Source organism: Tribolium castaneum, chromosome 8 (assembly GCF_031307605.1).
Source record: "Tribolium castaneum strain GA2 chromosome 8, icTriCast1.1, whole genome shotgun sequence".
Classification (NCBI taxonomy): domain Eukaryota; kingdom Metazoa; phylum Arthropoda; class Insecta; order Coleoptera; family Tenebrionidae; genus Tribolium; species Tribolium castaneum.
Window position 1 is genome coordinate 10814418 of NC_087401.1, and position 15863 is coordinate 10830280.

Sequence of the window (15863 nt, forward strand, 5' to 3'; positions counted from 1 at the left end):
TTTTGGTAACTTTGGGCCCAACTGGGGGAATTCCGCGCCTGGCAGGTTTGAAAAATGGCGCGCGGCTAACGTCATTGTTGTGATTCACGTGTAAAACACTTAAAATGAGTCAGGAGGAGACTTTGGTCAAATACACGGCAATTTACAGGTGCTCGGATGACATCACCAACTTGAAAATAAGGTAAGTAAAGACACTACGTACACAATTAAAGTTCAAGGTTCAAGAGTGAAGTTGCGCCAAGTGGGGGATTTAACTGGCGAGGATTCGGACGGTTGGGAGCAGAAAGACTTCGCCTGGCAACAGAAATGCTTCAGCAAGTCAGAAAGGGAGTACTACAAGGACGAAAAAAACTGTATCACAGATCTGGAGAAAAAGTACCATTCGGACGTCGGGGAATCACACACTGAGGCGCATTTTGACCTGTTTTCGTACACCAATGACGACGATTTTGCCCTCAAACAGGAAGTTAATGACAATTTCCGCGAAAATTGCGACGAAAATGGCCAGGGGTACGACTACGGCCAGTCACTTGTGGCAGCAGTGCGAAATCCCATTGGTCATAATTACGAGTTTGAGGTCATGTACATCATGGCGGACCTCGGGTAATTCCCCCGAAACGTCCGAGTGACTATAAAGCGATTTGTTCGTAGCGAATACATCGATTCGACTTGGCTCAAGCAGGAACAAGTCCTGTGTGTCGTTAAATACGACCGGAAGTACAAAATATTATCAATTAACCCCGACTTTACCAAATCCCAGCCGTATTTAATCCGACTTGAAGGCGCCACAATTCGCAAATATCACTATTTCCTTGAGAACGTTTCGGCCCAAATGCCTGAGGAAGCCCACCGTCGCGAAAAAGAATTAATCCGAAAAGTGTGTGTTGTATTATCCCCGAATTTATCTTATTTAAAGAATTTGCAGATAAATGGCCACAAAACCGAGCTTTTGAAATGTTTGAGTTTCAAACTTCCCGCCAAAAACAAACTGGCCGTTCATTTGTTCATGGAACTCGCGTGGGCGCAATATTTCGAGTATGGACCAATCTACGTCCAGTATTTCATCGACTTGCCGTCGGATTGGTCCCCGACTGACCAATCGCAACTGCAGGGCGTGACGCAAACGTGTCACGTGACTGGCGATGAGGGTTTGGCCCATTTCGGGCACGTTTTCGACGTTACGTTAGAGTACAATATCGAGGATTTGGGCAAAAGGGGAATCCCCAAGTGCCCTTATATCTACTTTGAGGTTATTTCGAAGGACACTTGGAGTCGGTATAGGACTGAAGGGCTGACTTATAAGGCCTTGCCCGTTGCCAAGCCGGGGAATTACCGGTTTAACCTACAATGTTTCCGGTTAATCCCCGACCGGATTTCCGGTCAGTTACGCCGGTTTTTTATTGGCGATTGTTCAAGCTATGGTGACTTGACTTGGGTGGGATTACCGAAACATTACGATGTGAGTTGACTAAATGAAAGGTTACTAAGGCTTAAAGCGGGCTTAAGCCGACACCGAGTGTTGCTCATTTAGGTTAGGTTTAACTAAACCTCGGCTTATTGCTAATATTTTTAATAAATTATTATTGTAGATAACATTATAATTTTGTTGAAATTGGTCAATTTTGTTCAATAGTATAAACTAACACTAGAAAGCAAAAAGTTACTTGCTTGCATTGGATGAAAAAAAAAACAGCAAAAAAAGTATAATGATAATAATTCACTTATTCTTATTCCATCAATATATTTTATCAGTATTTTTTTTATTGTAGGACAAATTTTTAAACATGAAATAAATAAATGCCGCATTTTATTGATACATTTTTAAACATAAGATTTTTATTATAACGATATTATTGCTACAATGTACCGAAATATTGATAAATGGTGACATTAATGAATCTTAACCTAACTTTTTAAAATCAGAACTGTCATAAGTGCGCAAGCGTGCAGTACTACCAACCGCAAAGTTAAGTTCAGCGCGGCTTAGCTGAGCAACACTGCAGTTTAAGCTCAGCTTAAAATGGCGAGCTTATCTAAGGAAATTTTTTTTCCAGGGGTCTGTTTTAAATAAATATGGGACTAACACGGTTGGTACCGGTCTGATCAGCGTGACCGTTCACGTCGTCCATCAAAGCCAGGCGTTTCTGGACAAATACAGAGAAAATTCCGAGGAAAATTTGGAAATTTTCGAAAAATTGAACTCGTCAAGTTTGGTCAAAAGCGTGGAGCAAGTGCTCCAAGCGTTCAAAAGGGCCCGAAAAAACATGATTGCGGCCCGGAAATTTTTATAATTGTTGTTTTATTTTGAGAATCAATAAACGTGGCAACGCCGCACTAGGTATAAACCAAAATCGATATATCTGGGCGAGGGACGATCGGACCGGTTCGGGTCACATCGGGCGACTTCGGGCTGTCTTTATCCATGTTTTAGCCCCAAGTTTGGGCTTTGGCCCCATGGTGTGCCTGGAACTGGCTTCCAGTTCACCCCTCTGTCTTTTGGGATGCTCTGGGGGGCTCAAGTGCCGCTCGAGTCTTAGCGAGGTCCCCGTGGCACGGCCGCCCTGTTGCCACGCGTCCCCCGTTCATGAACCTGTCTCAAATTGTAACACAGTCGCCTATTTTGCAAGTCATTGACACGTCGCTCCTTCGGGGGTGCCATCGATAAAATCCATTCCTGTAATTTCTCTCGTCACGTGACTAATAATTTCAATTTTTAAACAATTCGTCTATTTGTGACCGGATCGATAAGGCGGCCATGGCAACTCTTTTTTCTTTTTGGTAGTTTTTGCAATTGTGTTGGTACTTCCCCAAGTCGGGATTGGGGCCAGGCGTACCAACGTGTACATTGTTGTTATTTTGGGCGAAAAACGAGTCAATTTAAGCCGTAATTTTTTCGTCGTCGTGTTGGCATATCCCCTTTAATATAACAGTCTAAAATCGCCCGTCTCTCTCGCACCCACTGCCAGTACGGGTAAAAATGAAACCGGAATACACTAAACCGTATTGTGCGTCCGGTGCGAGTCGCGACCTACCGTGCTTTGTTGTGCTTGGCTTTGCGGCCGATTTTGGCCGATTCCGGGCCCGCTTTTGGCCCAAATTCGCCACGAGTGCTTGTTTTTGGCTGTTTTTGGTGAATCTGGCGTTGGTTTAGTGCGGTTTTGTGCCAAATTGTCGGTTTTTGGCCGTAGTGAGACGGAGGGCGGTGTGTCGGTGATAGTAGCGGCCAGCGTCTAGCTTCATCTCGCTTGTAGTATGCGTCCTCCCCTTTGGAAAAGATCGACTCATCCGGACCTGTTTTCGTTTCAGCTTCGAAGTTTAACCAAGATGTCGGGTTATGGCGGTATCTATATTATAGAATAGTGTTCCGAGTGTTTAAAGCGTAAATTCGGCCCGAAATAACCCACCCTGTGCTGTGTTTCGCGTTATTTCCCCCCCAGTCAAGTGCGTGTGTGTCAACCACCCTGCGTCAACAATCGACGATCGGCCACGTTTCGCCCCCGAAAAGCGCGTTTTTGTCCCCAATTTGGTGCTTTTGCCCGATTCATGTGCGCTGAGACACCCGGGGGGCCCTTCGTCGCTACATACGTGGCCAAGCGCGCGCCAGCTACTTTCTCCGTTGCGATCGCGGTGGCCTGGCATACCATGTAAAATCGGGGGTGGTTTTCCCAATTTCCAGTGTCTGAGTGCGTGCAGAATATGGGGGGCAGAGTGAAATCAGTGGGGGCCGGACAATACAGTGGCGGTTATACAGTGTGTTCATGAATTGAGAAAATCACCAGTTTTTCGGCGTAAATGTATATGATATGGAAATACATTCCGTGAGAATTGAACATGGGCCTGTACAAACTCCGACAATGTCATATTCGCAAAGACAACCCCAGAATCATAGGTGAGTAGCCCCCACGAAGGCGACAAAACACCACGAAAACGTAGGGATTTCTATTACCACAAGTTGGCAACAACCACGATGGTGAAAATTTTGCAAAAAATCAAGCGTGCCATGCCGACATCCGTCGCCAAACGTCACGCAAAACTAACCAAAATAACGGAATTTCCAACACTAAAGTACCCAAAAACCTAATCACGTTGCCCTAATTACGCTTTATTTGAGCTCGGAATTACGAAATTTCCCCAAAATCGCCTAATTATCATAATTTTAATGATTTTATTGCTTGAAATTTTCTTAATACTTTCACTACATGAAGTTTTCTTATCACTCATCAAATACTTATTTTGTGATTTCTTCTAGAAATTCGAATTGTCGTCTTTTTTTAGCACGATATTTGAGGTATAAAAGAGGTTTTAGAGACAAGTTTTAGTCCAGCAATTAACATGTGTTTGTTTTCCGACGGTTTTTAGTCTTTCAAACATGGAAAAGTCACAAAATTGCTTCAAAACCGTTAAAATTCTCGACTACTTTAACAATTCATTAATAAACTGTGCTAACAGAAAGTATTTTAGTAAATACCGGTTTTAGGGTCTTTTGGACGGTTGGTAGTATTGAAAAATATTTGTATCACTAATTGAAGAAACATTGCTAATTTCGTTATCAAAGCAGCTATTTTTTCTAAATTAAAAATAATTAAGGATTTAGTTTCCGCAAAGCGGTTTTTTCCTGATAGTTTTTGTAATAGTTGGTAGCACTGCTAAGTAAGCATTGACACTGCTACCAACTTTATAAAAGGGGGAATTGCACCAGTTTGTTAAATTTTTGTTTTAATTTGGATTTGGAAGAAATTTTAACGGTTGGTAGCATTGTAATCACTAATCAGTAGCCACTAGCAGTTGTACCAATGACACAAGTAAAAAAAAATGCTTAAATGATAACTTCAACAGTTAGACGGATAGAAAAATTAAAACATTTTTTTACTTTATTATAATTTTCTTTTTACCATTTTTTTAACTCTTTTTAGATTGTCTGCTCCAAAAATAGAATTTTTCTCAACTTACCTTATATATCCACTTTTTGAATCGTTTCTAAATTCTTCTCCATACGTTTTTAACAATTATTTTGTACTTTATTCAAAATATTTCTATAGCTTTGTTTAGAATTTTCCTAAATTATTTCTTTGTCTTGCGTCTCTAGGTTTTTCTAACACTCTTCTCCCATTCCTTTCTAAGCCATCTGTAGATCTCAACACTAGTTTCTAATTAATATTATAGTAAATATTATAAACTTAGCTTTAAATTGTTGTCTAGATTTTTATATAGAAATATTTTATAGAACTGTAAAAATTCTTTCATAAACATTTTTTCGACATTTTTCAAATTCTTCTATAGATTCCACTCTGTCCCTTTCTGCAGTTTTATTTAGAATGTTTTTTATTACTTTTTCGCATTCTTTTGTACTAATTCTATTCAAAAACTCTTTTTTTTTTAAATTAGAATTTTTCTCAAATTATTTGATAAAACCGTCTCTAGATCTAAAATCCAGTCTCTTTTTTAGATTATTTTATAACCTCAACTTTACATTTTTTTTATAAATTATTCTGTAGATTCTTCTTTACAGTCATAATTTTTTACGCTCTACCCAAATTTTTTTATAAATATTTCTTCTACATTCTTCAGATTTTCTTTTAAACTACGTCTTTTTAAAATTCTTCTTAAGTTTCGTTCACTAATCTCTTTTTTTTAAGATTCTTCTCAGACTCTTTTCTAAAACCTTTCTCTGGATTAGAAATCTTTAGATTCTTTTATAAATCCTTTTTGTGATTTTACCAACCACACAAATATAATGCTGAAATGATTATTTCAGCATTGAATGAATAGGAAGCCTGAAATTTTTTTTTTAATTTTTGTATGACTGGGAGTTTTAACGTTTGGCGTGACTACCAACCTTACAAAAATTATTTCGCCATATAATCAGTGAGTCATTTTAACACCGAAAACGTGATTCACCTAACGTTATTTGAAAATAATTATTTTATTCTAATACCTTTTCCGTTTTAATATTTTAAAACTGGCATTTGTTGTGAACGTGTTATTATGTCCTCATTCCAAGCCTCTTGCATATTTTATGGTGGGTTATATATATTTTTTATTGAAAGATCGATCGAAATTGCAACTAACGAAGCTTGAAAATCGTAGTTATTTTGTGTGAAAAACTTGAAATTGAAGCAATTTTTCTTTCCCAATTAAGCATGGAGATCAGTGTGTCATTTGAGTACAAATTTTATTTTTAGAAATTGTACACAATTGGTTATTAAAATTTGATTACGAGTTTTGTCGCAGAGGCGGCTATGAGTAATGCCAATCCGACGACAAGAAACTACCCTTTTCGTTACGTCATACAACTAACGAAATTGTTGTTTTGAAACGTAATTTATTTGTAGGTTCAATTTAAAAATAAAAATTTTTCTCGTCCACTCACACACTAAAAATACGCGTCGGCGGCCATTTTGTTGTATCGTTTCGTTGTTTCACTCTTCAAATTCAATTAATTACACCTCCGTAAACGAATCACTCGAACGGATCAAGTAGGCCAGCAACCCGGGGAATATCAAATTATTACAAAATGAAAAAAAAATGAAAGGAATTGCACGTGAGAGAGAAAAAGAGAGAGGGATTATATATTTTTTTCACTTGTTTTTTAATCAAAGGCGATCCGATTTTTACGAATTTCCAACGAAAGGTGCAAAAATCGTACGTTTTGTACAAAGCTGTGCAAGAGTTGGCCGACATTTTGTCGACGACTCGACGCCGTGCAAAGCCTGCCGAGATGAAAATTATTTACGGTTTAAAGGCGGTCAAAGCGAGCTCTGGAATGATTAGTTTTTTGTTTACACGTGTTGTGATTTTTTCCAGACATTGGTTTAATTTTTGCTAATTATAATTAAGTAAATTGCGTCTAATTTGATGGTGTGTGTGTGGGTTGAGGAAAAATCGGAAATGTCAGTTTCGTGGCCAACGAACGTATTTACAATTTTTTTTGACTGATTTATTTATAGAAAAGTATTTTCAAGTTTCTTTAAAATAGAAATTTCAATTCGAAATACAAACGATAAAATTTGTCGTATGGTGTTGATAATAATTTATTAGGGGGGTTTAGTGATAAGAAGTTTTATGGTTTTTCTGTCTTAATTGAGAAACTAAAAATAAGTTGCTAGTTTTTAAAAATATAATTAAAAAATAACAATAGATCAAGACTTAATTTAAGTTGGCAACGCGTGAAAATTGACAAGTCTTTAGTTTTTATATTATTAGTTGTTGCCAACTTAATTTTAAAATTATAGGCTACTTTGATCAAAAATTTTATTTCGCATTCTAAATGTTTTAATCGAAATTTGCTCATGAATTTGATTTTTGATAGAAATTGTTAAAATTAATCACATTTTTCGATTTTTAATTGTTTTCTACTTTTTTTTAAATTTCCTTTCCATTTTGTCATCTTTATTTATTTACGTTTAACGACGTGTGGATTTTTTATGCGTTTTATTCGTAGTTTATTTTTAAGATTTTGCAAAAATTGGTTTTGCCTATTTTTCGAATTAAAAAAACTAAAAAAAATGTTTTTATTTGTATTTGTTTTCCATTTATAAACTATCTGGACTTTCTTAATCTTTTATACTTTATTACCCAACGTTTCAAAATATAAAAGCAACAAAATGCTTAAAAAGTGTTTTTTTTCTTCTAATCCAATTTTTAATAATCAATCAGTTTTTTTACAGTATTTAAAACTATGTATAAACTTTAGGGCATTTTGGTAGTTTTGAAAATAATGTTTTTATTTGTATTTGTTTTCCGTTTATTTGGATTTTTTATTCTTTTATACTTTTGTGTTTCAAAATATAAAAGCAATAGAATGCGTAAAAATTGTTTTTTTTTTGTTCTTCTAGTACTATTTTTTAATAACCAGTCAGTTTCTTTACTGACAGTATTTAAAACTATGTATAAATTTTAGAGCATTTTGGTAATTTTGATAGATTATAAAATATATATTGGATTTTTGACTTTATTTTTTTACATTTTTATACAAAATTCAGCTCAAAAGAATGTAGTTTCCATAATTAGTTCTTTTTTTAGACATCTGCATACCTATTACTATTTTCTTTTTACATATTTTTTATTGGTTGGTAGCACTGCTCTGACAATATTGCTATGAAATTTTATAAAAAAAGAATTGTTCTAACAACTTAATAAATAAATAAATAAATAATAAAGCCATTTTTTGTTTTAGAATATGAAAAATTATGTTTTAATTTTTTTTTATTTTTTTATAAACTCAAATTATTAAGATGTAGAAAGCAATAAGTTTAAAATAAAAATATTCACTCGAAAAATAAAATAAAAAAATCTACAAGAAGTTTTTCAAATGTTGTTAAACAACTTTACAAACTAAGATCCTGACTAATAAATAATAAATTTGGACATTTATGTAATAAAAACTACTAATTTGGGATTTAATGTGGCGAACTGACTCCCACATGGTTTTAAAACATGGTAAAATCGAAAAATATTGATTTTAATTATAAAAAAGAAATTGAGATAAAACAAAAAACTTTGAAATTAAAAAATTGTTGTTAATAATACGAGTGCGAAAACACAAGTTTAATGCAACGAGCGTATGCGAGTTGCATATCTATACACCCGAGAACTTTAAGCGTTTTTATTTTTTTTGTTGGAATTTAAAACACGTTGCTATGAGAAACGTGTTTTTAAACAGTGTTTTTAACAACATATGATTCAGATATTAAAAAGAAGGTTTAAAATATTACCAGCAAAAAAATACATAATAAACGCTGATGATTACAAACAATGACGAAATTATTATTGTCACGTGTTTAATAAAAAAACTAGTTACTTTTCAAAATGTATTCACAAAAATAAAATCTTCAAAAAATCAAACGTTTGATAAAAATTGCGTAAAGTTACGTGAAATTATTTTTTAATAACCAGTCAATTTTTTTACTGAGAGTATTAAACTATGTATAAACTTTAGAGCATTTTGGTAGTTTTGTTAGATTATGAAATATTTATTCGATTTTTGACTTTTTTTTTTACATTTTTATATAAAATTCAGCTCAAAAGAATGTAGTTTCCATAATTAGTTGTTTTTTTAGACATCTGCATACCTATTACTATTTTCTTTTTACATAATTATTGGTTGGTAGCACTGTTCTGACAATATTGCTCTGAAATTTTATAAAAAAAGAATTGTTCTAACAAGTTAATAGTAATAAAGCCATGTTTTGTTTTAGAATATGAAAAATTATGTTTTTATCTTTTTTATTTTTTTACAATCTCAAATTATTAAGATCTAGAAAGTTTAAAATATAAATATTCACTCGAAAAATAAAATAAAAAAATCTACAAGACGTTTTTAAAATGTTGTTAAACAACTTTACAAACTAAGATCCTGACTAATAAATAATAAATTTGGACATTTATGTAATAAAAACCACAAATTTGGATTTAATGTGGCGAACTGACTCACACATGGTTTTAAAACATGGTAAAAACGAAAAATATTGATTTTATTTATAAAAAAAAAGAGAAATTGAGGTAAAGTTAATAAAAAAACCTTGAAATTAAAAAATTGTTATTAAATAATATGAGTGCGAAAACACAAGCTTACAGTTCGAAGACTGTCGTTATGCAACGAGCGTAAGCGAGTTGCATACTTGGACACCCGAGAATTTTAAGCGTTTTCAATTTTTTTTGTTGGAATTTAAAACACGTTGCTATGGGAAGCGTGTTTTAAAATAGTGAAAGCACCTTGCTATCGGAAACGTGTTTAAAATAGTGTTTATTTATAACAATTTTATTTGGCAATAAAATATAATATAATAATATAATAACCTAGGACTCAGGTATTAAAAAGAAGGCTTAAAATGTTACCAACAAAAAGAAATACATAATAAACGCTGATGATTAGAAATAATGACGAAATTATTATTGTCACGTGTTTAATAAAAAATCTAGTTGCTTTTCAGGACGTATTCACAAAAGTAAAATCTCCAAAAAATCAAACGTTTGATAAAAATTGCGTAAAGTTACGTGAAATTATTTTAAATGTTAAAAAAATGTTCAATAATTCTTTCAAACTCTTGTAGAAAAATGGAATTCATTTCATTTCCGGTGAAACCGAAAACTACAAACCCAACTAGACCATCATAAAATAAAAGCTACTTTCGGATCTATTTTGCGGATATTGTGCTATCATTAATGTCGTCACAATCGTATTTTATTACGCTTTTGTCGGAAATGACATCACCGAAAAACATCTCGCGTCAAATCAGCATTTTTCCCTCCAATTTTTCCAAAAATAGGTAAATGTGAGATCATTTCCTGTGAAAAAGAATCATCTTCAATTAAAAAAAAAACAAAACGAAATCACAAAAATCGCGTCATGCGGGTCCCCCATTTGACAGGTGCGACGTTTCGTCCGTGTTAGCAACGCATCAACAGGAAATCGAACGTCGCGTCGTCCGCGTCTGAATGCGCCTTAATTGCGCACTGTTGCCACAATAACGGGGGAAAAAAATCCCACCTACACACGCGGAATGATTCAATAGCACACGATTGTCTGTGTTTTTTTTTCTTCTATTTGCTCTTTCAAGGATAGGCAAATATGGCGGCCGTTTCCGCGTTCGATGCGATTTTTTTTCGGTGTTTTCAAGGTTACGGAAATGAGGGTCAAATGCACCTCTTCCTACATTGTTTTTTTTTTCAGTTGGTAACAAAAAAATATGAGCTTGACGATAACCGCATTTTCGTGCGATAAATACGCTCTTATCACTCAGTGTGGCCCATTATTATTTTTTTATGAATCACACGGTATAATAAAATCAATTTTTGAACCCTGAATTATTATTAGCTGTCTGGCAATTAGTTGATTAATACTTAACGCGGCGTAAATAATATATTTTCTTCCCTTGTGTTTTATTTAATGATGGACAATTTTTTTTGGTAACGGTTAGACAAGGATCGATTAATAGAGATTTTTCGAGTTAGACAAAGAGGGATAATAACAGATCCAGTCTTTGTGTGCCAAGTTATGTTTACACTTTTCTCAAATCAATTCCATTATTGTATTTACTCGCGCTTGCGAAACGACTAGATATGAATAATAAAGATAACGCTGATAAGATAACGTTTTGATTGATTATTTTAGCTTATTTCTCTTCTTCTGGCTTGCAAACATTAATAATTATCGAACTTTGTGGTGACAGTTTAGAGAAAAAAATAAATGGCGTAACCGACAATAGATAAAACAGTGTTTATTTTTACGGACGTTATTTACTTACGCGTCAATCACCACACGTCACGTGACTTCCAAATTTCAACGATTTTCATTTATAGCTTCGCGATATACGATTTAGTGATAATATTTACGTTACGTTGGCAACACTAGCGCTGTTGAGTAAATTTAGACTTGCTTAATGATAGGATAATTAATATTTTTTTTAATGTTTATATGTGTGGCTAACAATTGACTTGAGGCAGGTTTTGATATTTATAACGATGACATAAATAAATTGTCAAGTCAGATGTTAAAGGTGAAAGGGGAATAAATGCCAAGCCGGGAAATTTTTGACAAGTTTTTTCGCTAATTTATAGCCTGTCTTTTATTTCCCATGTATAAATCTTATTTTATTGAGTGACTGATGATGGCTATAGGGTGTATTAATGTTTCCGCAGGTCAAAAAATAAGTACTTGTGGTTACGTAAGAAAAAATTTTTATTTGAAAAATTGGTGATTTTTTGACGTGATTTATGAAGAAAAATGTAGAGTTTTGAGTCAAAAATGGTGAAACAATGTCATTTTAAAATTGATTCAATTTTTTCCGAATTTCCCGAAATATGGGATTTTCTAACTGGAAAATCAATTTACACGCTTTTTAAAGCTTTATATAACTTGCTTTGTTGTCTGTCTGTCTGTTTCATATATTCCGAGCCAAATTTGAGGGCGTTCCTGTTATCCGAATGAATTGAAATTTTGCATACTTACGTAATCTGCGTGACAATGCAATTCTATATAGTTAATTACTCCCTAAAGGGGTTAAATGGGGCACTGTTATAGAAATATATTAATACCTAATCATTTTCATTAAGTTTTGTTACAAAGAAATGTCGCATTTTTTTTAATCATTTATCTTGAATGACAGACACAACTAAGGGTAGGATGTGCTGTCAAATGCTAACAGCTGTTTTCTACCACATAGCGTTAACCAAGTGCACAAATCAACACAATAATTAAATTAAAACCAAAAAATAAAAAAAATAAAAAATACTTTATTTAAAAGACGCTCTAAAAAGTAAAAAGCAATGTTTTTCTATAAAAGGAGAATAATTTTATTTACAGGTTAGTATTCTAAAATTTATAAAACGTTTGAAAGGAGTTACAGTAATGCATCTCTCAAATAAAAGCTTTTTTGAAAAATTTTTTTTAATGTATTTTTTCATTATTTACTTTAACTTAGTGCTTTTGTATAAAATTTGGTGAAAAATTAGGGTATCAAATTAAAAAAAAAACAAAATGTTTGAAAAAAAATACAAACAAAAATAAAAAAGACGAAATAAGCAAAATATGACTTAAACATTAATAAGAGATTATGAGAACTCATACGTAAACGTAAATACGGAAACGTTAAAATTGTCAGAAAAAAGAAAATAGTACAACAAAAGGAAAGCACATAAACAAAAAAGTGCTAAACTGTAAAATTAAGGACCACAACATAGTCAACTATGTAAACGTATAAAAAAAATTTGAAATAAGTTAAAATTTGACATAAACACAAAGACAAACGCAAACGTAAGTCCGGAGCCGTTTAAATAAAAAAAATTGAAAAACGTAAATATGGAGGAAAGTAAAAAACTGGCAAAAATAAGAAAACAATGCAGTTTTTAGTTTTCTGGCCACTTCAAGGTGGCGCCATCTGTTTATTTTCCACTTTACTTTGTGATACCGGCTTTAATGCCAATGGTATAGTATTTTTGAACAAGATAAATGTTTATTGGGTATTTTAAGAATTAAATGTTTTGATTAAACTCGCCTAAAAGGTTGAAAAAAGGCACTTTTTTGCTTGGGTATAATAATATTTATTAACTTTGGTTTTTCGAGTTTTTGCTATTGACATTAGATATGTTGAAGACTGAATGTTCAATTTCTGATGTATTTTTTTATTATTTGTACGAAGAAGCAATCCATATTTTTCAAGTGAAATCACGTAACACTTTTATAGCAAATATAAATACGTAGGTTTTGCAATATTTGAAGCTGTGTATTTGTTTAAAAAATTGGTGGTTTTCCATAAAATCATTGAAACAAGTGGATGTAACTACACCGATTTTTTTCCGAATGTCGTGAAATCCTAATATTTGTTATTTGATAACTCGATCAGTCGAACTTCGATAAATCGAATTTCTTAACATTTCGAATCCTGGACCGAAATTTCCTCCACCACTTTGAGTCTAATAATATTTTTTTACACAAAACAATATTTTTGGCGAGAGCTTTGTAACGTCAAATTGCCTTTTTTTGTTTAAAGATATGTATTTTTTGCATAGTGAAAGATATTTTATCAGTTTTGTTAACTTTTATTTTTCAAATATTTATGGTAACATGAATTTTTGATAACTCGAAATATTTTACGGGCAACTGCTTATTCAAATTGTCGAACTTCGACTGTATTAACTGTAGTCGTATGTGAAATGTGAAATTGATTGACGTAGAACTCGGTATTAAGTTCAATACAAGATATGGTCCTTCGAGCCGGATAAAATCAACGACCTATGGATAGGTCGGGGTTAAATTCAATACGCAAACATAATTTCTTATTGTTATTTATTTATTTATGATTTTTCACAATAACTCCAATTTAGAATTTTTGTGAAAAAAATTGTGCTTTAATATTTCCTTGATCATTTGGTTGTGTATTTTGGACCGGAATTTGCCTCTCTTTTGTCTTCACCATTCCATTTTGAGTCTAATAATATTTTTTTTGCACAAAATAATATTTTTTTGTCGAGTGCTTTGTAATGTCAAATAATCTTTGTTTGTTGAAAAATACTTATTTTTTGTGTAGTGAAAGATATTCTATTAATTTTGTTAACTTTTATTTTTCAGTTATTTTAAGTAACATGGATTTTCAATAACTCGAAATATTTTACGGGCAACTGCTAATTCAAATTGTCGAACTTCTACAGTATTTAACTGTAGTCGTATGTGAAATGTTTTTCAGTTTTTCAAATCTGAATCTTCATATAATTTTTTTGAGATAGAACTCGGTATTAAGTTCAATACACATATATATGGTCCTTCGAGCCGGATAAAATCAACGACCTTATTTATGGATAGGACGGGATTAAGTTCAATACGCAAACATAATTTCTTATTGATACTTATTTATTAATATTTTTATATTTTTTAATCACCCGATTATTGCAAGAAATTTTCTATGGACTTTTTGTCTTGTCACAATAACTCCAATTTAGAATTTTTGTGAAAAAAATTGTGCTTTAATATTTCCTTGATCATTTGGTTGTGTATTTTGGACCGGAATTTGCCTCTCTTTTTTCTTCACCATTCCATTTTGAGTCTAATAATATTTTTTTTGCACAAAATAATATTTTTTTGTCGAGTGCTTTGTAATGTCAAATTATCTTTGTTTGTTGAAAAATACGTATTTTTTGTGTAGTGAAAGATATTCTATTAATTTTGTTAACTTTTATTTTTCAGTTATTTTAAGTAACATGGATTTTCAATAACTCGAAATATTTTACGGGCAACTGCTTATTCAAATTGTCGAACTTCGACTGTATTTAACTGTAGTCGTATGTGAAATGTTTTTCAGTTTTTCAAATCTGAATCTTCATATAATTTTTTTGAGATAGAACTCGGTATTAAGTTCAATACACTAATATATGGTCCTTCGAGCCGGATAAAATCAACGACCTTATTTATGGATAGGACGGGATTAAGTTCAATACGCAAACATAATTTCTTATTGATACTTATTTATTTATATTTTTATATTTTTTAATCACCCGATTATTGCAAGAAATTTTCTATGGACTTTTTGTCTTGTCACAATAACTCCAATTTAGAATTTTTGTGAAAAAAAAAATGTGCTTTAATATTTCCTTAATCATTTGGTTGTGTATTTTGGACCGGAATTTGCCTCTCTTTTTCCTTCACCATTCCACTTTGAGTATAATAATTTTTTGCACAAAATAATATTTTTTGCGGAGTGCTTTGTAATGTCAAATTATCTTTTTTGTTGTAAAATATGTATTTTTTGTGTAGTGAATTTTGTTAACTTTCATTTTTCAGTTATTTTTAGTAACATGGATTTTCAATAACTCGAAATATTTTACGGGCAACTGCTTATTCAAATTGTCGAACTTCGACTGTATTTAACTGTAGTCATATGTGAAATGTTTTTCAGTTTTTCAAATCTGAATGTTCATACGTATAATTTGATTGAGGTAGAACTCGGTATTAAGTTCAATACAACATATGGTCCTTCGAGCCGGATAAAATAAAATCAACGACCTATGTTATTTATTTATTTATAATTTTTTTAATCACTTGATACAGTATTGCAAGAAATTTTCTAAGGACTTTTGGTCTTCTCACAACAACTCCAATTTAGAATTTTTGTGAAAAAAAATTGTGCTTGAATATTTCCTTGATCATTTGGTGTATTTTTCGGCGAAAAACTCGCGAAATCCGTCCGAGTAAAGTCTCCGGACTCGACCGGAATAATAATAGATAATTGTGGGGTTTCGTTACGCAAGTCGATAATTTAATTCGGGCTACTGACCTTGTCTAAGGACGCCTCCGTCTCCTCTCTTGTCACACATTCAACAAGGGTTCGGAAGGGTTTGCATTTTTTCCCAACAACCGGAAACATGTGTTT

General features: G+C 32.6%; 2 protein-coding genes across 2 annotated transcripts in view; both read left to right on the top strand.

Annotated features, from left to right (window-relative positions):
• The first annotated feature begins 41 nt into the window (after positions 1-41).
• Positions 42-2334, top strand: Mks1 (Meckel syndrome, type 1). The gene is made up of 5 exons (XM_001813335.4): positions 42-181; positions 226-603; positions 652-877; positions 926-1459; positions 2055-2334. The coding sequence occupies exons 1-5, from the start codon at positions 105-107 to the stop codon at positions 2289-2291; spliced, it is 1452 nt and encodes a 483-aa protein (XP_001813387.2). The 5' UTR covers positions 42-104; the 3' UTR covers positions 2292-2334.
• A 691-nt stretch (positions 2335-3025) lies between these two features.
• Positions 3026-15863, top strand: part of Smr (Smrter) — a 43737-nt gene continuing 30899 nt past the window's right edge. The window contains exon 1 of the mRNA XM_008197939.3: positions 3026-3889. Coding sequence (XP_008196161.1) covers positions 3804-3889 — 86 coding nt within the window. The 5' untranslated portion in view covers positions 3026-3803. The remainder of the gene's footprint in view (positions 3890-15863) is intronic.

What these genes read in the sequence shown, in the direction of transcription:
- Mks1 (XM_001813335.4), top strand. Translation starts at nt 105, where the DNA reads ATGAGTCAGGAGGAGACTTTGGTCAAATACACGGCAATTTACAGGTGC. An exon ending in ATCACCAACTTGAAAATAAG is followed by an intron (nt 182 to 225) that starts GTAAGTAAAGAC and finishes TCAAGGTTCAAG; the next exon opens with AGTGAAGTTGCGCCAAGTGG. An exon ending in GATTACCGAAACATTACGAT is followed by an intron (nt 1,460 to 2,054) that starts GTGAGTTGACTA and finishes TTTTTTTTCCAG; the next exon opens with GGGTCTGTTTTAAATAAATA.